Consider the following 23,103-nt stretch of genomic DNA (forward strand, 5'->3'; position numbering starts at 1 on the left):
AGGTTGGATGTAAGGAAAAAATTCTTCTCCAGAAGAGTGGTATATAAGCAGCATTACCCGTAGTTAGCAAAATAACCTTCTGGTTACTGTAACATCCAAGCACACAGAACAAGTAGCTCTAGGACCCTCCAACCCATTTGAGTCATAAGTCTGTAACAAGTTTACTTGCTTTTCCAAACCTTATCAATTTTCCAGCTTTGAATGAATGAGTTACTGACATGAATTCAAGTGCATGCATTGAAATTAAGGGCTTCAGAGTAAAGAGAAATGAAGTGCCTTCTCTGCAACTGCAGAAGGAATTGCAGCTGTCTACGTGCATCACTTCAGCAAATCCTAGTTCTACATACTGAATGAGTGATTTATCTCATTTGAATATTTTGACTTGTCTTTAGAACTGTGTCAGTAAATACACATTGGTAGGATTCTTTTAATCCTGGCAATTTTAAGGCTTCACTGCTTGTTGTCAGGTCATATTTAATGTAAATGTAAGTAAAAATACATTATTTAATCTACTTCAAAGTTATTTCCATATTGCTTTTCCATGGATTCTTCCATTCGCTTTGCAGAAGTATTTCATTTCAGAAGACATTCAATGAGTTTTTACAATTGAAGGACATTGGAACACTAAATGAGTTACTGTAGAGAATGAGCATTCTCCTAATGCTCTTAATCAGGGAATTCCTCTGGTAAAGGTTGTCAGACCTTACAAGAGATAGAATACTGCATTCCCATAGCCTTTACCTACCCAGCATCTGCAGCAAGTTCTCAGTGTAAGGAGCCACATGGAAGCACATGGAGGAGTCCAGCCTGGCTGTGGCAGGCAAGCTGCTCTGCCTGTTGCCAAGGAGGCCTTGCCGTGCCAGTTCATTCATCAGTCCTGTGCACAAAACAAGAGCTTGTGAGGAGCACAAAGCCCCGTGATGCAGTCTGACATGAAAACCATGCTTCTTATCGAGTATTTTGATTCATCTGACCACAGATGCATTACAGAGACATCTATATGGGGTCACACTGAGCTTGCCTCACGAAACGCAGTTCTATCATTCCCTCTTCCCCAGCCCATATTCACATACAGTCAGGAAGGGGGCTGTTGAACGCTGAGAGCTGGTCACAGCTTTCTCTGGAGACACCTCTGCCTTCTGACCAGGACTCATTTGTTTCAGCTACAGGCAGTGGACTGAGATAAGGAATGCACACACACAATATCCTACACAGCTCCTGAACTGCCGTAGGTGTCCTAAGCAAGTTGTTGCCCACAAGAAAAAATAGCTCTAATTTTGGACCCACTGTTTGAGTCCAGACCCTCAGTATCAGTGGCAAGGCCAATATTCTGCATCCTACACAGCACCACGAGGCCAGAGAGCTATTGTAAGGTTAATAGATGTAAATCCCAGTCTGGAAAATATCTTAACTGCACTTTACAAGTACTAAGTGCTGGAAACTAACAGCCATCGCTCCCATTCTTTCCCAAAGGGCCAGGCTATGCACAGGCTGTGCACTAACATACTGGCATAGAGTGCAGTTTCACAACAATTGGTTGTGTTTTACAATAATATTTCAGACATTTTTTAAGGTTTGTTATTTTTAAAGTTATTTTGCACATATCTTTGCTTTCCATTCTACAAGCCTGTCAACAATTTACTGCAGCACGGCATGGAAAATGGATTGTTAGCTGTAGAGATTGATGACAAACCTCAGATGCCAAATGTGGCACTGACACAGACTTGAGCTTGTCCCACTGACAACTAACCACCTGCTTTTTAAAATTCAGATGGCAAAAATAAATGAAACCTCCTTTCAGTACCTGAAGGATGCTACCCTCCAGTACTTAAATGGGTCCTACAAAAAGCTGGAGAGGGACTCTTTATCAGGAACTGTAGAGCTATGACAAGGGGTAGTAGCTTTAAACTAGAAAAAGGGAGACTTAGGTTAGATATTAGGATGAAATTCTTTACCCAGAGGGTAGTGAGGCCCTGGCTCTGCTTCCCAGAGAGCTGGGGATGCTGCATCCCTGAAGGTGCCCAAGGCCATGGATGAGGCCCTGAGCAGCTTGAGCTGGGGAGAGGTGTCCCTGCCCATGGCAGGGGGTTGGAATTAAATGGTCTTTAAGATCCCTTCCAGCCAAAAGCACGCTGCGATTCTGTAACTTGCCATAACTTATCCTAGAGCATTATCTGCTCCCTGTTCAAACATAGCAAAGGAAAGCTTGGTCAAAAATTGATGGTGTTGATACAGAAATGTTTCCTGTAGGCACCTATCTCTCTGCTCCATTTCAAGAATGACTGCTAAGTTTGCTTTGCTTTGAAGATTGAGCAGTGGTGAACATCAAAGAAGTGACTGCTTATCAGGGGTTTATTGATTAAACACACAAAACTGCTTAGTATGGTTTTGACCCTACTCTATTCCTAGTGCTGTCCTACACTTCCCAGAAGCTAAGCCAAAGCTTATGTGGCAGCAACAACTTTCCTCTCCAAGGCTCTTGAATATAGAATAAGCTAGCTCTCTGGATCACTTCTGAAGCAAAGAGGGTACAAAAGAGGCATTTGCAAAATCTCTCTACAAAGGAAAAAAAAAAAAATTGACAGCTCTACAATAAGAGCAAATATTTTACCCTTCCTGAACATTTTTTGTCCCAGTGTCCACACAGATATTTCTAGTGCAAATTTCGCTGTGCAAAACAAACACTGTGAATGTCATCTGCAGCACTTTTTGAGGGAAAAAGCAGAAGCTATTTTTCTTTAGTGAGCAACTTTCCTTAGGTCTGCAGGCAGGAGGGACATGGTGCTGTAATTAGTCTGCCATGATTAATCCATGGAGTCTAAATACGTTTTCAGGACATATTGTGATGGTCTTTGGAAGAAAAAGAGGAGGACTTCTTGAAGCTTTTTTTTTTCCTCCAAAAACTTGAGATGTTCTTTTCTACTGTGGATGGATTATAAGAGGTAAATATCATAAAAGGCAATGGATGAACGCCTCCTTCAGGAGCAAGCTGCTGTGGTGTAGTGGAGGGGTCAGCAGCTGTTCTGGAACTGTTCAGGCTACAGTGACCCATTTATCCCAGCAGTCTAAAGGGCAGGCTGTGAAAAAAGAGACGCTGGAATGGACCGTCCTGCTGCAGGCAATTTGCCCACTGCCAGGGCAGGAAGCAGCAGGCAGGTCAGGGTTCTCTGTTCTGTGCTGATCACTGCTGCTGTTTGTGATTTTCCCCACTTAAGGCCAATGTCGGTTTATCCTTAAGAAAACTAAATAACTCTCATCCTGAATCAGAGAATCAGAACAGGGTTTGAATCAACTAAGAGGATTGGGGGCAGCTACATGTCTGTTCTTTTGGCAGTCTCTACATATAAAATAAGTTGCAGTTCAGATGCTTGGAAGTCACAAGCACAAAGAATTCCGGGCTGAGGTTGATAGGATTGCATGATATCCTCAGGCCCAGTGACTGGCAGCCTACTCCTCTGGGAAGTAATAATACCTAAGAGAAAACAAGAAGCCAAGCCCATTACAAAGGTGTATAGTGGGAAGCCAAGGGGCCAGGGTCATGAATTCAAACAGAGGAGGTTCCACTTTGACATAAGGGGAAAAAAACAGTTCTGTATGTGGAGAGTAAAGCATTGGAAGAGAGGACCAAGAGAGGCGGTGGAATCTCTGCCCTTACAGATCCCCAGAGCTTGACTTGCCTACAGCATCCTGGTCTGAATTCATTGCTGAGGCTGTGCTGAACAGGACATTGGATGACTGACCTTCTGTCACCCCCCCCCCCAACATAAATTGTTCTATGATTCTAAACTCAAAAGGATTTCAGTGCTAAAGATCAAGTAGTTGACAAAGATCAATCTGCTGTGTAGGATATGTAGAAGTGGCTGATCTAGAAAAATGGGCCTGGAGATTCAGGCAGCAAAACTATCAGGCCCCAGCATCCTCAAATCTTCCCACAATGTAACATATTTGGCAAGGCTTTTAACCTCCAGTTCAAATGCTCTAAAATGCTGAGGGTTTTTGAGAACTGAAAGCATTACCTTCTACCAATGCAAGAATATGATGACTAGCATCCTCCTTTCTCAGCAACAAGACAAGACAGTGCACGTGTGGCTCAGCAGAAAGCTCTCCTCGTGCAGAACTGTCCTCAGGAAAACTAGAAATCTTGCCAGGGCAAAATAGAGCAATCTGAAATAACAAGGACCAGATTAGAAGACTAAATCCAGATTTAAGCACTACAAGGCTCAAGCAAACATTGAAGTCATGATGGCATATGAAGACACAGCAACACCAGTCGAACCACATTAACTTCCATTAATATAGCAGGTATTAGTAGGTGTTCATTTGCCATCTCTTCATGAGACAGAGGAATTTAACTTAAATCTCATGAAAAGACTTAACATAAAATGTTTTGCTCTACAACTGGGCTGAACAAAAACCACAATGGTCATAAATGCAGAGAATAAGTGGTAGTATTCTAAATTACTCATTCAAAAACGATCTTGAACCCCAAGTCCTGAAACACTTAGCACCAGAGAACACATTAAAACAATAACTTCTGCTGATATCTTCTGAAATAGCCATTTAGGAACATGCCCCAGATATCTGCCCATTTTTGCTGTAGCATTCCATATATAGGCCTTGCTTTCATTCTACAAGATATTATGGGCAGGGAAAGTGTTCTTCCTCATGCTTGATTAGAGAACAAGCAGAAAAGAAGGCTTCTGTGCAGTTTAGTTTGCAGAATGAAACATTTCCTTATTAACGTAGGAAACAACTCTAAGCGTGAACATTTGAAGTGAAGGAACACAGCCCTCTGTAAGACAAAGCGTCACAGGGTTCCTGGGTGATTTACAGTACAGAGATGGACTTCTTGTACAAGCTCAAATGTATTTTTGCATTTATGATCATTTATTTCCCTAGGTTGACAGGTCAAAATGCCAACTTCTCTCTATTCAACTCAAATCTATCGTGTTACACAGAGCTTGAGAGAAAGAAAAAGGTTATTTTTGACGATAGGAAAGCTCTTCTTGCAAGCCATCTGAATGCATGAAGTTAGGGGACTGCTTCGTGCTGAAAGGCCACAAGCAGACCCAGAGGGACTGTGAAGCACACAGTCACACATCAGTCTGTTAGACAAAGACTGTTCTGAATACAGGTTTCTAGATCAGAAATTGTTATTTTCATTTCTGAAACTTCTGAAACATTTACGAACTGTCTGTTCTTTCTTATTTTGAGATCAATGGCAAAATTAATGCTTGCTTTAGTAGAAGCAAGTCTGTTTATGGTTAGGTCCAGTGAGGGCTTAGGTCTAGTGGGATTTTCTTACTAATGAAAAAAACCAAACCATCAGCACTGAAAGTAACCAGAAGGCCACTCACAGGAACATAGAGAACACGAGTGCTGGTAAAGAGATGATGTGTGCCCTCGAGAACACTTGCTAAAGGAGTGTCAGCTCACACATCAACTTACAACACAGTAAGCTTCAAAAACGTGAAGCCAAGTTACACAACCAAGCAGTGCATTCTGTCTGGTACCTGACTTGTTGTCATGCTCAGCACAATTGCTTGCTTGTGTGAAAGCTGCAGCTGTCTGATTCCTTGCAGAGCAAACCCTCGACGAGTACAGACTGCAATCACGTTACCATACGCGTGAGGAGGTACCAGAGGTGACACTGTCAAAATGACGTCCCCTAGATCGAAGAGAAGGTAAGAAAAGCTGTGGTATTACTGCAAAGAAACTCTCAGCAGCCAGATCCTACTCGAAGCACATCCCAAATAGAGACACCGTATTTCATGGTTTATTTCTTCTATCCATCTTATAATGGCTGCTTTCAGGAGCCAACATACAACAGTAAAGCTTATGGCATTATCAGTAATCTCTTTGTGAATCACCTGCTCCAGACATTCTATCTCATAAAGTCTATCCAGCCATCAACGAGCTACTCATCTATCTTTGAGCTATCTGTGCTCTCAGGCCCTATGATGGCCCTGTGTCCACCCCTAACAGGCTGTGCCTGAGCAAGCTGACAGCACTGAGATCCCCAGAAGACTAAGAATAAATCTGGCCAAAGTGATGAGTAACTAAACGAGGTCAAGACTGGCTGCTGACTTGTCTACTACAAGGCATGTGAGGCAGCCTCAGCTATTCCTCTCTGCTGCCGCTGCCAGTCTGCAGGACCACAATTTACACAACCCTGACCAGCATGAATCTCTTCAGCCCAGTCTTTACTCTTCATCCCAGAGGCTGGCACGTGGCATAGGCTACAGAATCTTTGGACCAGCCTCTGATCATGATGTTACTCTACTCTTCCTTGGTACCACCAGTGGCTTCACAGACTCCTGTCTTTGGTGATCCTAATGGCACCAGCCTGCTTTCTACTACCTGAGTTTCCCTCCTACCTAAGCTTTAGCCACTAGATCTGGTTACTTGTGCTCTGCTTGTATTCCTCACCCCAGACAAGTCCATAGAAGCAACTAGAGTTGATAGTGGGTTAGAATCTCAGATTATTAACTTCTGTTTTTTAGGTTTAACTCCAAGCTCACTGCCAACAGGGTGGCAGATCTCTGTAACTTCCAAGAAAGCTCTAAATAAACAAAATTCAGGGTTGCAGGTGGTAAGATTTTGGTTCATCTCTAGCAAATAACACTTAAAGAAAACAAACATTTTTCTTTTTTCACATGCACACATCCCAAACAATGGGAAATCTGCTAGGGTCAATAGAACTTTTCTTACTGGGATGAAGTGTATACATCTGATGGGTGGAGCAGCATATCTGTTCTGCATGCTCTGCACGGGTGCATCTTTCCATCTCAAGGAGAAGCTGCTGCAGACCTGGTGGAAGGAATAAGTAAATGTTTCCTTTGCTTAACACACCACAGGGTGTCTGCTCCCAGATCAGTTTTTTGGCTTCTCTTTGAGAGTCATGATAGTTATCTGAGGAGAAGCCTGAAAGTGATTTCCTGAGCCCAAATACAGATGGAACGTGGTGTAGTATAACTCAGCAGCCCACATCAAATGTGAATCATTAATAGCCATAAAAGGAAGGGGAGGCAGAAAATGTGAGTCATTCCATCAGCAGCAACCAGCTGCCATCAATACCAATCCCAAATAACATGGAGCCAATGGCTGTATGCCAAGCTACTTGAATTAACATGCCCAGTTAAACAAGAGACTGCATCTCAAAGGTAAGACTTTTCTTTCTTTCCTTTTTCCATTTTTTCCTGTCACTTTCCCCTCTTTTCATCTTACGTTTTCATTCCTTTCTCATAACTCCTTTCCTTTAGGAATATAACCTTCTTTACCTTCTCTCTACGTCAGTATGATCCTATTTTCCTCCAGTCATCCTTTCCCTGACAGCTGCTGAGATTCCACACCCCTCTGTGCTTTTTGATATTGTCCCCCCCCTCTCCCCCCCCTTCTTCCTGTGGAAATCTTTTCAACTGTGGGAGTAGAAACATGATAGCAATGTTCTAATAGCATTGTCTCATAATCACCTGCACCTGAGATCTGCTTTGCCAGGCCCAACTACAGAAGATGAGGAGCACACTGGCCCATCTGCAGCAGACACCTCTCACATCCCTCAGAGCCAGTCCTAACACCAAGTGCTCGGCAGGCTCCCTTGAACACAGTCAAGCTGCTGCTAGCTAGCTAGAAATTTAGAAGCTAGAAGATTGCTCCTACAAAGGGCACTTGGATAGAGGAGTCAGGTGATAGTTAATGTTAGTCCCATTAAATGCTTTCTTTTCTGATTACATAGTCAGTCCTGGCTTGAATGAATTCTTAACTATTTCACACCCTATTACATTCAGCTACCTGTACTGGTCTAGAGTTGATTTCTGATCAGTTAAGCAAGCAGTCTAAGGACACTGTTAGGTAATCACAATAGTTCCTTGATAAACAGCCCCCTTACAAGCACAAATTTGTTGTGGGAGTTTTTGTGTGTGCGTTTTTAAGTGAAACCTAAGCAGCCTACAGGACTCAAGCAGCTGCTCCCATGAGGAGGATGATGTGATAACAGTTCTCTGTCACTTCATTTTAGGCAACAGCGTTTCAGTAGAAATTCATTTCTGGCTCTGGACCTGGCCAGATCACAACACTGAGTAAGGCAGAATTTCCTGAAGCAGGTGCACTGGAGTGAGGTAACTCTGTCAGTGAAGGAGAGCCATAAAACCTCAAGATTAGTTCCCTATTACAAACCGTTGGTAGGTGAGACAAGCATTGCTGGAGGCTGAGACTGCACCATGCCCTGGAGATAAACCTTTTCCTCATCTGCTTCTCTAGTTGATGAAGGACTCTGAGATCTAAAGAAAAACAGCAGATATTAAAAGATGTTGTGCCAGGTTCTGAGTCCAACCCCCTTTCTGCAACAGACCCAGGGTCAAGAAAGCTGTAACGGAAAGGCCATTCCAACCCCCTGTTAATGCCACGAGCTACACCAAGTTCTCTCAGACTGACTGTCTCTTCTATTACTCCCTCCAAGGGTCTCTTTGCTCAATGGAGGATAATTGTGCTATTATCCTCCACTAATACAAAGTGGCCAGTTTGGAAATAAAAAAATGTCAGGCTACATTATCAGTGTTTTTCCTACCCTGCAGATACATCACAGCTGCTATTTACTTTTGGTTCTTTAGCCAGAACTTAAGTAGTTTTAAATCAGCCATGGTGCTCTGCTGCTTTGTGTTGGGTAACAAGCACCATCAAGACTGTCACAGATGTTCATCACAGTGAAACATGTGTGAAACCTCCCCACATTCCTGCATACCCAAAAAGACCAAACGAGGCACAGCGAACATAAGGTGCGGTTCAGAAAGCCAGGGACTGAGAAGGCAAACTGCAGTCTGCACAACAGCTTGGCTAGGTCTGTGAAATGCAGGCTGTTCAAGCAAACCTGTCCGCCTCATTCCCCTGCTACTGAGACGGAATACATCCTGCTTGTTCACTCCCAGGAGACTGACAGAAGCCACTAGTATTTGCAAGTAAAATCTGACAAACTGAATTCTGAGGTGCAGCTTGTATTCTGATCTCCCAACGGGTCAAATTACCAGCATTAGGAGATGGGCACATTTCTAGCACCACTCTGGACCGGCTGAGTTATACCAGAGGAGCAGAATTCATCATCTCTGTAGGAAAAAAAGCATCCTTGAGGAAAATAAATAAAAAGAATGAAAGTTGGCCAAATTGAGTTTTACATATCATGAAACTAAAAATGATGAATTGTTGCTCATGAGGAAACAAAGCCAAACTCTGACACATAACCCCCTCTGCGGGCATCAGATCAGCTCTACATGGATGCACTCCTCCCCACAGCAGAAAGCACCAAGGCTGTAGAGCCCCTCACCCCTCACCCTCTGCCACCAGCAGTGTGCTTGCAGCACTGAGCAGCTGGGAACTGTAAAACCTGCCCAGAACTTGCAGGTTCAGGGCACTGCCTGAGCTGCAGGGGAGTTCCACCACACCAACACATCTTTAATTCAGTTATATTGAAAGGAGATGCCTAAGGCCTAAAAAACCCAGTGGCTGGCACTCCACATGATTATTACACAGCCCTGTAGAGCAGCCAGGAAAGGGTGTCTCAGTTTCATATTACCCCAATTGTTGGAAATTCCTTGAAGCCCTAAGCCAAATCTTTTGATAAAGCACTGTAGGCCAAATGTTTTGAGGCCCAGATCCACTTCTGCCTGGAAAAACCCAAGGGGTGTCTTTCAGAAGCCCAAAAAAATGCAAGTGCTTCTTTTCTCTGACCTGTGCAGGCCAGCCTGCTCTGATGTGTCTGCAGCAGCAGTCTGAGGAAAGGGACCTCAAGCACAGCAGGGCTCTTCATTTAGGAAGAGGATTCATAGGACTGAGTGAGACTCCTGGGTCTTAGGTCTGAGTCTCCATCTGGGAAGTAGCAGGGTTGTCAGGAAGTAAGTGATCATTCTGCACTGTAGGAAGGCTACTGAGGGGAAAAAAGTGCTGGGAAGGAGTAGAGCCAAGGGTATCCCCAGACTACTGACCCAGCTTCCCTCTGCTTTCCTGCAGCTGTGGACAATGTGAAAGGGCTGCTGAGTGCTGACTTCAGAGCTGAACAGAAGCTTTTCTCCTTTCCTCCCCACTCCTTTTCCCTGATGTATGCACCTCTGTTCTGCTGAGGAAGGCCAAGAGCAGACTTTATAGCAGACCACCACCAATGTCACAAACCAAGCAACTTTAAGAATAAAAAAAACATTGGAGAGGTTTGGCTATCTTGAACAGAAATGGGAGCCTTTGGGAGCTACAGCCTGCCTCCTTGTAGTTATGCACAGTAGAATACATATTGCTGAAGGGTGCATGATGGATTAATAGCTACTTAATAACCCAGTTCCTTCTGCAGCTATACTCAGCTCTATCCAAGAGCAAGATTCCAGGCTCCTGAGTCTTTCCAGTTCCTTAAACTTTTTGGCACCCCACTGCTATGCCACCAGTTCCTAAGCTGTTTTTATTCACGCTAATTTGCTTAAGAGCCAATTTGCTTTATAAGCCATCCTTCATTCTCACACACACTTCTGTCATAATCCTCCCAAGAACCTTTTCCATCTGAAGCTCCTTATCTCCAATCTGTTAATATGAAAGGGACAAAGGGCAGAGCTGCACCTGGAGAACAGGCTGCTCAATGGCACGCAATCTTACAGCCTTTTTCCAACACCAGGCAGAGCTAGAGGAGTTTTCAAACCAGGCTGATCAGCCATTATTGACACAGAAGGGGCCCAGGTGTTGCAAGTGTAGGAATTGAAGGTCTTCCAGGGAAGAACTGATGGGAGGCAACTGCAGGAATCCCACACCTGACACATCGAGGGGAGACAGTGATGTGAGAGATGTGCTTTTACAGACTGTAGTAACCCATGTGAAAATTGAAACAGTATACAGATTCCATCCTTCACTCTTGTTCTTTCAGACCTTTGGCAGAAGACCAATAAAGACAAAGCATGCCAGCTGTGTGCTTGTCTGTCCTCCACACTGCTTTGCCTGGGAGAACTACCATCACTCAAAAACATGCAGGCCAGCACCCTCACCTTGTTCTGTTGTATCTGGGAGTCGGATCCAGGATACCACCATGCAGTGCTGCATCAGCAGCCCTCCCTCCAAACCAGAGGCACAGCTCCCTGTGCACACAGCTGTCCTGCTGGGGCAGGCAGACAAGAGGCTCTGTGTGGCTCGTGCAGTAGATGGCACTGATGGAACTGCAGTCTGTCATGCCAGCCAGCTGCTGGTCAGATGGCCCAGTGATATTCTGCATGGTGCTAACTCCTTTAAGCCCTCTCACCCCTAATGCCAGCACCTTGTCAGTCTCTGAAGCATAGGAAGAAGGCAGTTTTCCTGTGAAAGACAAATGCATTCAAATAAAACATGGAACAGCCCACCCCAAGGTCATTCATTCCACTCCAGTGCTTTTTTCAGATCTGTCATAGTTGGGCACAAAGTAACCTATGGGTTATCTGTCCTGCGGGTGTTACACTGGCAACCAGCTGCACATTTCTACCCAACTGTAAATCTGAGATTGCTCAAGGTAGCTTACCTGATAGAGAAAAAAAGAGTGGGATGCTTCATATTTGCTGTGGATAAGGGTGTGCATAGGGTTAGTTACTAAGCAGCAGCTGATACATCAGAAGCCAGCACTTTAACTTCTGGTGCTGTATACTGTCTCACACAAGGAAGGCTGGTGGGTCTGAAGGGGAGACAGGGCAAGAACATGGCCCTGAGAAGAAGAATACTTTCTGTAATTTTCATCAGATATGAGAAAATAGGGAGAGGATCGCAAGCTGAAAATCCATCCACATCTTTCCTAGTTTATTTCCCTCTGTATAAAATAAAGATTTGTCCTATGTTATATAAACGTAGTCCTATGTTTATGAACATATAAACAAGTCCTATGTTGTATAAAGATGTATCCCAATATTTGCTAAGCCAGCTTTATTCCCCTTCCAGGATTTGTGGCTTTCCTCATTTCCTGCAGTAATTCTTCCTTACACCTCTGACAAACCCTTCTCCATGTTCACTGTCAGTACTGCTGGGGTTCAGTAAGTAACCCCAGAAAAGAGCAAGTTTGGCTCCTCTCCAGTTCTTACTGTACAAAAGCAGAAAGACTTGTCATTCTCTTCCCTGACACTTAAATGCATTCATTTACATCACTAGCTGCATGAGAATCAGAAGGCAGAACATAAATCTCCAAAACAGGTAGAGAATGGAGAAGTGGTCTGAAAATATTCAAAATAATCCAGTCTTCAAACTCACAGAGCAGTTCTCAGCTGAAATTAATTGTTCTTCACACAAAAATGTTAATAATGGTAAGAGTTGGGAGCACTGAAGCAGATCTGCTGCCTGTCAGTTCTTAATGACTGGTGATTTTATGGTTTTCTTACTCATTTCTGTAGTCCTCCTTCATTTCTCCAGTTATCAGCATGAATGTATTACACGCACAATGCTGAGACAACTGCAATCCCATTTTTAAGGCAGTCTGCTTCTGTGGTTTTCAGATGTAAAAAAGGGTAGGAAGATTGCAGAGTTTCTCTCTAATTAAGCAGGTCTGCATTCATCTTCTGTCTAAGCAGAAGGAAGCCTGTTTCTCTCTCAGTCTGCCTAGAACTTTCCCAGTAGAGACTGATTGTACTCACTGTGGTGTCATACACAAACCTCTCAGGAGAACTTTTTGGCTTAAAAGAAAGCACTAGCCACAGTACATCAGGAGCCATCTCTACATTTTGCTGCTGGTATAATTGCTTGTTGTTCTAGGGTTATATTCCATTAGCAACTAGTAATCTGCTGTACACGCTTTGAGGCAGGTTTCATTATCACTGCTTCACAAATGGAAAAATATGAAGACTTGGCACAGGCAAATATTTGAAAACACTGGTGTCTGACGTTAAAGGCTTTGGGATCTGACATCAGGGACCCAATATAGTTTTTGTTTGCCTCATCTTTCTGCTGTCATATCTCAGACTGTCTTCTATTCACAAATTGTGACATGCATTGTCTGATAAGCCATCACCAAAATGTCAGTTACAGAATGGCCACTAGTTTCCTTTTGCACGTGCTCCTGAAGAAGTTAAGACTGAAGTCCCAGAAGACTTGGAAGTGGGGCAATTGAGGAAGAGAGGTTGGAGTATCTATAGCTAAAACCTCCAGAAAAATCCATGGAAACTTAGTGCATCTAATTTGCATGAGCCTAAACCTGGAGCTTAGAGCACTGGAATCTGGGAAAGCCTCTGCAAAGGAAGAAAGAAACAGGCTCGAGACACAAAAATATATTGAGAGCTAAAAATTAAACGGGGGAATATTCAGCACTGGGAATCGATAAGAGACCTTGTGCTGCTTCTTTCTATCACTTCTTTGGGCAAAGATACAAGCACTGATGTGAGGCTCTTGGAAATCTGTTACCCTCTTCCCTATGTCCACAGCACCAGGTGATTCTTCCCCTCAGCACCATCACAGGATGGAATCTCTGAAGGAAAACTAGACCTCACCTGAGCTAGAGAGCAGCACATCACGCTGAGAGCAGAGCAGGTGGAGTCCACAGGTATCCAGCCCAGAGCCGAGCACCAGCTGCAACACGTGATGGGCAGCTAGGGATCTTTGGGAGAGAGCTTCAAACGGCAACACCATGGCAACCTGGAAGCAAGAGCACAGTGGTGGAATGAGCCAAAATGTTTCCAAGTCCACAGTGACCTCACAGCTGCATTCCTTCCGCTCACCTTTAATTCTCAGGCCTTGCCTGCACTATCAGAGCTACGAAGAGGCTTTTCTTCTGTGCTTACCTGCAGTTCAGCACAGTAGGTTTTTACCTTCAGATTGAATAAGTATGGTAGCTGTGATTGAATAATGATTATGTATTACTACTGATACAGCTGTGCCTTCTGTCACATAAACCTACTAGTAAAAAACTGCATGTTCTCTGGGACAAAGAATAAAGTGCATCACTCCTGCTGTTTAACTTTGCATACTACAGAAAGATGGTTAAATTATAACAGACCAACTAGTTGTTTCTTTATACCTACAAAAATACCAAAATTAACATAAAAAATAAATCAGACAGACACTGCCCCAGATTTACATTTTGAACTTTTCTTTGCCAGATGAATCCATCAGCTCATCTTGGCAAATAGAAAGACATACAGTTGTATGTACTGAATGTCTGCAATCTAAAGGAAAACAAACAACTTTGAGCTCTGGATTTCCCTATGAAAAGAAACATACTGCTTCAAAAGGCACGTGCTTTACATCAGAAAGTTTTGTGGTGCTTCACACACTGCAGGTAATGAATTGTCTAGATCAGACAAGCACGATTGTATTGGCCTCAAATTTGTGCATGGTTCTCCTGGGTGTAAAGACACACAGTGCTATTGCCAGCAGCAAGCTTTATGTCTGCGCTGAACGCAAAATGAATTCATCACTCCTGGTCGCTTTAAATGAAATGCTACTCCCCCCATAAACACATAACAGGGTTTATAATATCATGATAAATGAAGTTATAAATTTACTTAAATCATAAGAAAGTGTACCAATTAGGAATAAAAGCTCTTTTTCTTTATGTTCATCTAGCTCAAGCTCTCCTGATACTAACCAAACGCTCGCAGCAGCCAGTAAGGAAGCACGTTTTTGTAGCAGCTCTGATAGTCCCCAGGGTTTAGCTGCCTGGGCTCCAGGCCAGTCTTGATATTGCAGCTGTCTAACACTGAAAAGCCTCAGCAACTGCCTGGTTCCCTGAGCCTGGGAGCCAGGCACTCAGCTTTGGCCTCTGAGCATTGTTGCAGGCTTTCCTGTGCCCAGCCTCGTATATCACTGATTCTGGCTGCTATCCTAACCTGCTGACTTGACTTTCCTACTTGGCCTGGTCCCTACGGGCTCATGGCTGACCCTGGTTACTGCTGCTGGACCTGCTCTGCCTTTCTTGGGAAACATCTGACTGCACCCTGCCTTGCCGTTAGTCTCCTGCCGTGCCATTTCCTCATGGAGCATCCAGCCCTTGCTGTGCCATGTTCTGTATGGACCCACTTCTGAGAAACACTGAGGAACTGTAACAAGACACAAGGTATTTCCTGACTGTGCCAAGCGCCCAGCATCTTTAACAAGTAACTGTGGTCTTCAGGTATCTTCCAGGAGCAAGCCTGGTGTATGCTAACTGCTCTCAGTCATCAGCCAAACTTGTTGTTCAGGAAGAACGTAAGATATCTCCATCTCTCTGAATCAATCCTAACTGAAACCAAACTCTGTGAGATCAAACATGCCACGTGGTGCTGCACAAGAGCTAAAAAAGGTGAGTTACCACAGTTACCAACAAACATGGGTACAAGTCCTGTACGTTTCGGTACGCGTTCCTAAACAGGGGGAAAGATGAGCTAATTCAAGTTACCTTCTTCTGGGTTAAAGCATATAGGCTTTCTTTTTTTCCCCAACACAGACAGTTACTGTAGCTAAGGTAGATAGTACATGGAGCAAAGTTAGGTGCAAGTTGTGTTGCACACTGACTCACAGTCATGTATCTTCAGCTTATCAGAATTTCTCTCTTGTTCCTTTCTGCAGCAATTTCTTCAACCTGTATATTTCATAGCCAGATCTTTTGTGGCTCAGAGCAATCACTACATCAATACCGATGACACAAAAGACTCAGTTGATGCATTCAAGTTTGAGTGAAAAATACCTCAAGTATTTGTACCCAACCTAAAGACTGAAACATTGCAGGTCACTTAAACGTGATCAGTTTATTCATTTATTTTACCTCGGTGTCACTGCCATTAGGGCAGCATTTTTCATCACTTTCAACAGTTTGCCAGTAAAATCCCCTTGGCACTGCAAACATCTTCTCCACTGCCTGAAACATGTGAAAGGTAGCTCTTACCTGTATGTCATTGTGATCCCTCAAATCAAGAGCCAGGAAAAAATCAGTATGGCTAGTTTTACGGCTGGAGAATACATAAGAATGTACATTAATGGATGAGAGTTATTAGCCAAGTCCTGTTACCCTATAATTTGCTTTCTTGCATCAGTATCACCAGCTATAATTATATCCCAAGAACATGAATTTGCAGCTGCTTCTTAAGAGGCTGAGCCTTCCTAGGGTCCAAAACTGTGGCCCTGCAGTGTGGACATTGCCCACTAATGTGAACAGGAGCTGCGTGTAAAAAGCACTGCAGGATCAGGCTCAGCAGCTTGAGGCCTTGTTCTCCATGATCACGCTGGGAAGGCAGCAGAGAAGAGCTTTGTAAAGCAAATGCTCTAATAAACAAACCAAACTGAAGGACGAGGAAAGAACTGCATTGTTTTCTATATGGCTGTAACCAAAACAGGACACGTTTTCCTGTGTTCATGTCAGTCCTAATAGCACATATGTGCAAGTCTTATTGTGTCATTTAGTCCTGAATAGGCAAAAGGCTCTGGCATTTAGGTCACGGCACTAAAGAAACGTGGCATTTCCCAATCTCAGCACCTTATTTTGTTTCTCATCCATTTTCTGGGCAGCCAAGCAAGCAACCTGTACAAGTGCAAATTTAAGGATGTTTAAGGATATGTCACTCACGAGAATTTGCTGTGACTGTAATGCCTCATAAGCAAGGCCATAGCCCAGAAAGGAGCGCAGCTTCTGGAAGACAAGTTTGTCAAGTTCTGGTTTGGGAAAAAGTGATATTCATAGCTATGCTTCTCTTGAGGCATTCCAGAAATACAGATGCGTTTACACAGAGCACCGTGTCTCTGCACCGGGCACAATTCATCCCAAAACTGAGAAAAATGTCCCTTTGGAGGCATGAGGCTTGGGAGGCGCAAATCAAAAAGCAGTGGAACTGTTCCAAGTCTCTGCTTTGATTTTCAACAGCCACAAACCTGTCTCCTCGTGTAATTTCGTTCACGTGCTGCAAAACCTTTTAGAAAGAAAAAAAATTCTATTTCAGCATGGTTTCAATAAGACTATGAACAGAAAATGGACCAACTGCATGAAGTGTCCATTCTGGAGGATGAGCTACTTACGATGCTGTCATTTACTTGTGGCTTTTTTGAGGTTTTTTTCCTTGTACTGCTTGGCAAAGAAATTAAGTGCTTCATCCTACAAATGTTTAAAAACAACTGGGAAATGAAATGAATTTGGATAACATTAAAATCCCTCGGTCACCTGCCTTCCTGCTTCAGCAGACTTTTGAGTTTCCTCCTTCCTTTACTTGCTGTGCTTCATAAGATATTTGCCTAAAAGTAGAACTGGGAATTTCATTTTTCACCTGATTTCAGTCACCACAACTACACAAAAATGAACATTTTGACGTCTCTCAACGATTTGCTCATTTCATCCTGCAATTCATTGTCCATCAGCCTTGATATTACCCTTGGTCACTGTGGAAAATAACAGAAGAAAACTGCTGGTTTCAGGATATGGAAGATCCTCCCTTGTTCCAACACTTGATGCCAGCTCCTGTGTGCAATGCTGGCATTGTGCAATCAGCACAGAGGGAAGAAACAAGCCTTTCAAACCACATATGTAGCAAGACTCCAGTCTTTGCTTATTCAAGCTGTTCCTTGAGCACGCTTTAAGACTATAAACTTCCAAGAAAGAAAAGATAAGGGCTATATGTGGTCAAAGCAACTCCAGCCAATATTTCCATGGAGATCTTCATAATAACCACCCAGACAGAGAGGATACAAGCTGAGAACCCTAAGGTAAAGCTGACCTTTAGAGAGTTTCAAAGTGCAAGCTGTGGATCAGCTGCGATGCAAGGCAAGCATGCTGTTGAATGGCTGGCCTCCCACCCCATCAGAGCAGGGACGTGGCCACACACATTAGGGAACCGATCCCACAGCAGATTGTTCCTATGATCTGTCAGACTCTGTTTTCTAGCAGCCAACCTGAATGAGATTTCACAAAGCAGTAGAAAATGAAGCTTGAAAAGTCTTAGATCTCCCAGAAAATCCTTTTTTTTGCCCCGTGGGTAGGGAAACATGCATAGATGACTGCAGTGTGAAAGCCCCTGTTTTGTCTAGTCTCACAAAAATGTAATGTAAGTGGAGGGTAATTCCTGAGATCACCTTCCTATGCAATGCATAGGAAGAAAACAGCTTTCCCATGCATGTAGCAGAGAATTGCATCGAGTCAGAGCTCGTCTCAATATTCTAAGAACTATTTGATGCATAATGCACAAGCGATCCTTCCTCAATGACCTTACTCCTCCCAAAACAATTTTGGTGATTTTGACACTATTTAGCTCTAAGCTACTTTCATCTTTGGTGCTACTTCCAATACTGCACGAATTGAGACAGAGCAGGCAGGAGAATTGCATCAGTTTCACCTCAGGGCCAGTTTCTCTCTTTTATGCCTCCAACAATATTACAGGAGCTGTGGAGCTTCAGTGCAAACACAGCAGTTCAGAAAGTCTCCCCCAGTCTAGCTGATGTGTCATCTGAGTGCTGAGCTGTCTCTCTTCCCGTGCACAGTGCAGAACAGTAAAGAGGCAGTCCAGCTTCAACACCAACCCAGAAAGGCCTCTTCTGTAAGACTCTGCAAAATGTTCAAATTGTCTTAGGTCTCACAGTATACACCAGGGAGAAAAGGTACCCTACATCCAGCCACTAATAGCTACAGGAGCCGCTGGGATACTTTGACCTAGGTTTTGACATGCTTCAAAGGCCCAAATCACTTTGCCATCACCACCTCCAAATGTAATAAATGAAGTTTCTTACAGCACTGATACCCTCTCCATACGTATTTGTCATGGTTTGACAAATGGGTTGACAGTATTGGTGCTATCAGAAGGAGCAGGAATGGAAGGGCCTGTCTGCAACCTCCCATTATGGGTATTCATTTTTGTCAAAAGTTATCCTTCTCTGGGGGGAGGAGGGACAATTTCTGATTTCTCCTACCTTAAAACAGTAGAAAGAGAATCAATTTGCAACACACCTCAGATTGAACAGATATCGTTCTTCAAAGAACATTAAAAAGAAACCCAGAGCCACTGCTTTCTTTCAGACAACATTACCAGGATGAAGTCAGACAGTTATGGGAAGGAAATTCACAGCAAAAGAGTGAGCAGAAAGAAGAATAAGCACATTTCAGAGAAGACCGGAGCTGTGTACAGCAAAAGCATGAATCTTTAATTGTCATACACAAGTACGACCAAATCTAATGTCTCTTCTTCTTGCTTACAGTGTATTCTGTTTTCATTTCTGAGAACAAATAAATAGCTTTTGCTGTCAGATGATCTAAGAGAGTCTTTCAAGTTGCAATGAGTTTTCTAGACTGTTTCCCAGCCACAGCAGGAAAACAGGAACTGTAGGAAGAATTTATGTACTCCATCATCTCATCTCCTTGCACACAAAGTTCTTTCCAATACGAAGACTTGCTCAGCTGCCCTGACTGAGGCAGCACCCAAAGCCCTCTCAGAACGATGCTGCATCCTCCACTACCTCCAAAGTCAGACTGTGAATGCTGTACATATATAACATCTCCTTTCAGCTCCACCAACCACAGCAGCAGACAAAGCACTAACGCACAGGCAAGGCTTACTTTGATGTGACGCTCTACATCATACACTTGAGACTGCATTATCCTATTGTACCAAGAGAGTGGTGAGGTGCTGGAACAGCTGCCCAGAGAGGCTGTGGATGCCCCGTCCATCCCTGGAGGTGTTCAAGGCCGGGTTGGATGGGGCCCTGGGCAGCTGGTCTGGTATGAAATGTGGAGGTTGGTGGCCCTGCATGCAGCAGGGGGGTTGGAGCTTGATGATCCTTGAGGTCCCTTCCAACCCAAGCCATTCTACAATTCAATGATCCTCAAACCTTCTGCTCTCTCTACTGTCTTGAATCCAAATGCATCAGTGCAGTATTCCTTGTGCAACCCAGATTAACACAAAGTTTGTTTTCTTCACACCTTTCCTTTCCCATTCTGCATGCTCACTTCAGATTGCTCCAGATCCAGTGCAGGAAACAGGCAAGAACAGCAGGAATGTGCCAGGCAGCAGAAAGGCTGAGGACAGAGAGGGCTAATTAAGGAACTTGTCACTGAAAACGTGCAGTGCTGGTGACTGCATTGCAGACAGTGTGAAGATGCATTCCACTTCCTCTTACCTCCCTTTTGAATAAACAAAGATGTCTTAAACACAGAAAAGGATGAGACTCATTTCCAGCTCTTCTGCCCATCACACACAGTAGTAATGGCTAAGAACATTAGTTTGATGGTTCTTTTAAACTGCTGTCCTCTGCAATAATTGACAATGGCCACAATTTAAATGTGAGCTTCCAAATTTCAGGAAATGTGAACAACTACAATGGTTCATTCTTCCCCAAGCTATGTCTTCCATGCTATATCAACTCAGAGAGACATCAGTGTAGTCCTTCCTCCATCCAAAAGGTGAAGGCTTTCTACTTACAAATACCAATGACAAACTATCAGGGCTCAGCTAGCAGCAGGATGTCAACTTCCCCACTTCTGCCCCGTGAAGCCTCTGAGATACAGCTGTGTAGCTCGGGATTCAATTATATAAATGCATATAGAAGAGGCCCCAGGATGTCTCACCCACAGGTGACTCATCTCCACATGGACTCATCAGCCAAATGACGTGCGAGATGTACGTAAGTGCTCTCACCAAAGCTATCGAGATGACTTTATCAGGCTGCACAGCAGATTCAAGGTGCTTTAGGCAAAAGCCGGACCCTTACGCCAACTCAGGTCAAGATGAGACACAAGCAAAGTTTGGAAAACAAAGGACAAGATGAACAGATCTCCTGTTTTACCACTTCACCCTGGATGAGCTGTAGGTCATAGGGGCCAATGTGTGCCACGATGCAAGTCTCAACACCCCAGTGACTCTTTCATTTGGGCAAACAGATGTGGAGGTGCTGTTCTGGGTCCTTTGCCTCCCTCACGCGCCTGTCCAGCGCTTAACACTCTGTTCAGCAGCTCTGTGATCAAGTCCTTGAAGCTTTGGCATCAGGCTCAGCAGCCATGATGCTCAGCACAGAAACAATATCACAGTATCCAAACTGTACAGCTCAGGGTCTTCTTGTCAGGCTCAGTGTAAAATACAAAATAACAGCTGTACATTTCCTACAGGATGTATTGTATGGGGAGGAGCAGAAGGAAATGTGACAGGTGAAAGTAATCCTTTCTATGCCTTTTTTTCACCTCCAGCTTCTCCTCTAGAAGGTTCTGGAACCAGTGGAAAGGTTTGGTTTGGAAAGGGCATCCTCATTTCTAGGCAAAAGTAAAGAACCCAGAAAGTTTCTTTGCATGACCCGGCTTATTCTGTTGAGACATCTCAGTTTGTCAGATTGTTTTCCACTCTTGCTTTGAATGTTGCACAAGCATTGTTTCTGCTGCATCTCCTGGGAGATTTGTTGCTGGCACTGAAGTTTCACATTGAGCAGCTTTCCTCTTTCCATGCAATTTAGATGGAACATCCCAGACAAGGATTTAACCTGAGTGCCCGAATTGGAAAGGTCACCTTGTGCACTCTGTCACCATCAGTGGATCTGGAATACTGTTCTGAAATGCCCTTCACTCTGTCTTCAAAGACTAACATACCCATGTCCACATTAGGTGCCGTAAATGCACAAAGGAACAAGCGATGAACCTGTGCCATAGCATGAAGCAGTGATTTGTAATCTCATCAACCACGTAGCAGAACAATGTTGCTGTTTCAGTCTTGCGTGGATCTACACGTAGAGATCTTCTGGTAACACACAGGTGCCCCCTACTTGCCAGCCAGCAGGAAAATCCCATAAGTTTGCATCTGTGTTACAGAAATACCATATGAAAGAGCTGCTGCACATTTTGGAAGCCCTCACCCACACATCAAACTTCCTGTTAGTTCAGCCTCTACCATGTAAAGATTTTCACAGCATTGAGTTGCAACATCAAGGCAGATTTGGTGTCCTGGATCCAGTTCTGGAATTCTTATCCATGCTTAGCCAAAACTGCTTAAAATAATAATAATAATAATAATAATAACAACAACAACAACAGAGTTTTGCTTCAGTGAAAAGCAAAGAGGGCACTTTGTGTAGACCTGCCTTTAACTGGCACCATTGTCTAAAAAAGAAGATGAAACAACCCATGTGCTGGAAGTCAGGAGGGAAGCTAACTGAAGAAGGAGCACATAGGAAACGAATCCCCAGGAAGTACAACAAAAGCATTTATCTGGAGCTTATATACACACACATATATATACATACATATATATGCTGCTGGGGGGAGTTAGGGCTGCACCCTGGGCAAGAGTCCCAGGGTCCAGAACACTGTGAAGAGTACAACAGAACCTAGCACACAGTATTGAAACAAATGAGAAGAGGTACACGAGCACCAGTGCTGGCCATGCATCTCCTGTGTCCCCAAGGTTAAGGTTTGCATTCTAAGGCTTAACAAGAAGTATCTCTATGTCATTTTGGCACAGTTCTCCTTTTGCTGACAAGGATGTCACAGTTAACGTCATCTATGAGGATGATGTCATTCCTAACCCGGGGTTTTCATGCTCTGTGAGTTTACTCTTCATATCTAAAGTCAGTTACTGCAGGTTGATAGGCTGTATATCCTGTATTAATAAGAAAGCCTGAAAGAAAGACAGCAAGAAAAAAAGCAACCTGTTCCAAGTTCAGAACGGACTGAAGAGAAAACACTAGAACAATTGGCTAAGAGCAAGACCTTGGCTTACACTCCAACAAAGTGCTTAAATGTAATTACAACTACTACTACCAATTGCTTGTAAAGCCACACACAGTCAGTACACAAGCAGACAGCAGTTCTACCTGGTGTTCCTCTTCCCTCCTCCCTTACCCATTTGTTTCCTCCGCTCCTCAGGACTTGTGCTTCACATGAAGCAAGCTGGGCATTCACTGCTTGCTTTTCCAACACCCAGTACTGAGTGCTTGATCAATTCAGGTTTGTATACATCACCCCAAAATAAATAAAGAAAAATGAAAACCTATAATCACAGGCCTTGAACAAAGTCTTCAAACCAATGAAGTTAAAAATGCGATCCTGAATTTTCAGTACAGAACTCACACTGGTGGTATTTTAATGAGGCTGGGGAACATTCTCAGTTGGTAGCACTTTGTGAAGCTTCAGGGCAGACATCAGGGTTAGCTGCTGCCTGCTGACAATCCGGCTCATTGCGCCTTGCTCAGAGAAGCCAGCCTTCC

General features: G+C 43.8%; 1 protein-coding gene across 1 annotated transcript in view; it reads right to left on the reverse strand.

The window, feature by feature from the left end:
* Positions 1 to 23,103, reverse strand: part of DNAAF8 (dynein axonemal assembly factor 8) — a gene marked incomplete at both ends in the record, with an annotated part of 82,733 nt that overhangs the window by 25,617 nt on the left and 34,013 nt on the right. Inside the window, 7 exons of the mRNA XM_079542677.1 lie at positions 746 to 877; positions 4,017 to 4,164; positions 5,514 to 5,668; positions 8,176 to 8,279; positions 11,010 to 11,313; positions 13,458 to 13,602; positions 15,710 to 15,802. Coding sequence (XP_079398803.1) covers positions 746 to 877; positions 4,017 to 4,164; positions 5,514 to 5,668; positions 8,176 to 8,279; positions 11,010 to 11,313; positions 13,458 to 13,602; positions 15,710 to 15,802 — 1,081 coding nt within the window. The remainder of the gene's footprint in view (positions 1 to 745; positions 878 to 4,016; positions 4,165 to 5,513; positions 5,669 to 8,175; positions 8,280 to 11,009; positions 11,314 to 13,457; positions 13,603 to 15,709; positions 15,803 to 23,103) is intronic.

This window comes from Tetrao urogallus (genome assembly GCF_951394365.1).
Source record: "Tetrao urogallus genome assembly, chromosome: 15".
In the NCBI taxonomy this organism is placed as follows: Eukaryota; Metazoa; Chordata; class Aves; order Galliformes; family Phasianidae; genus Tetrao; species Tetrao urogallus.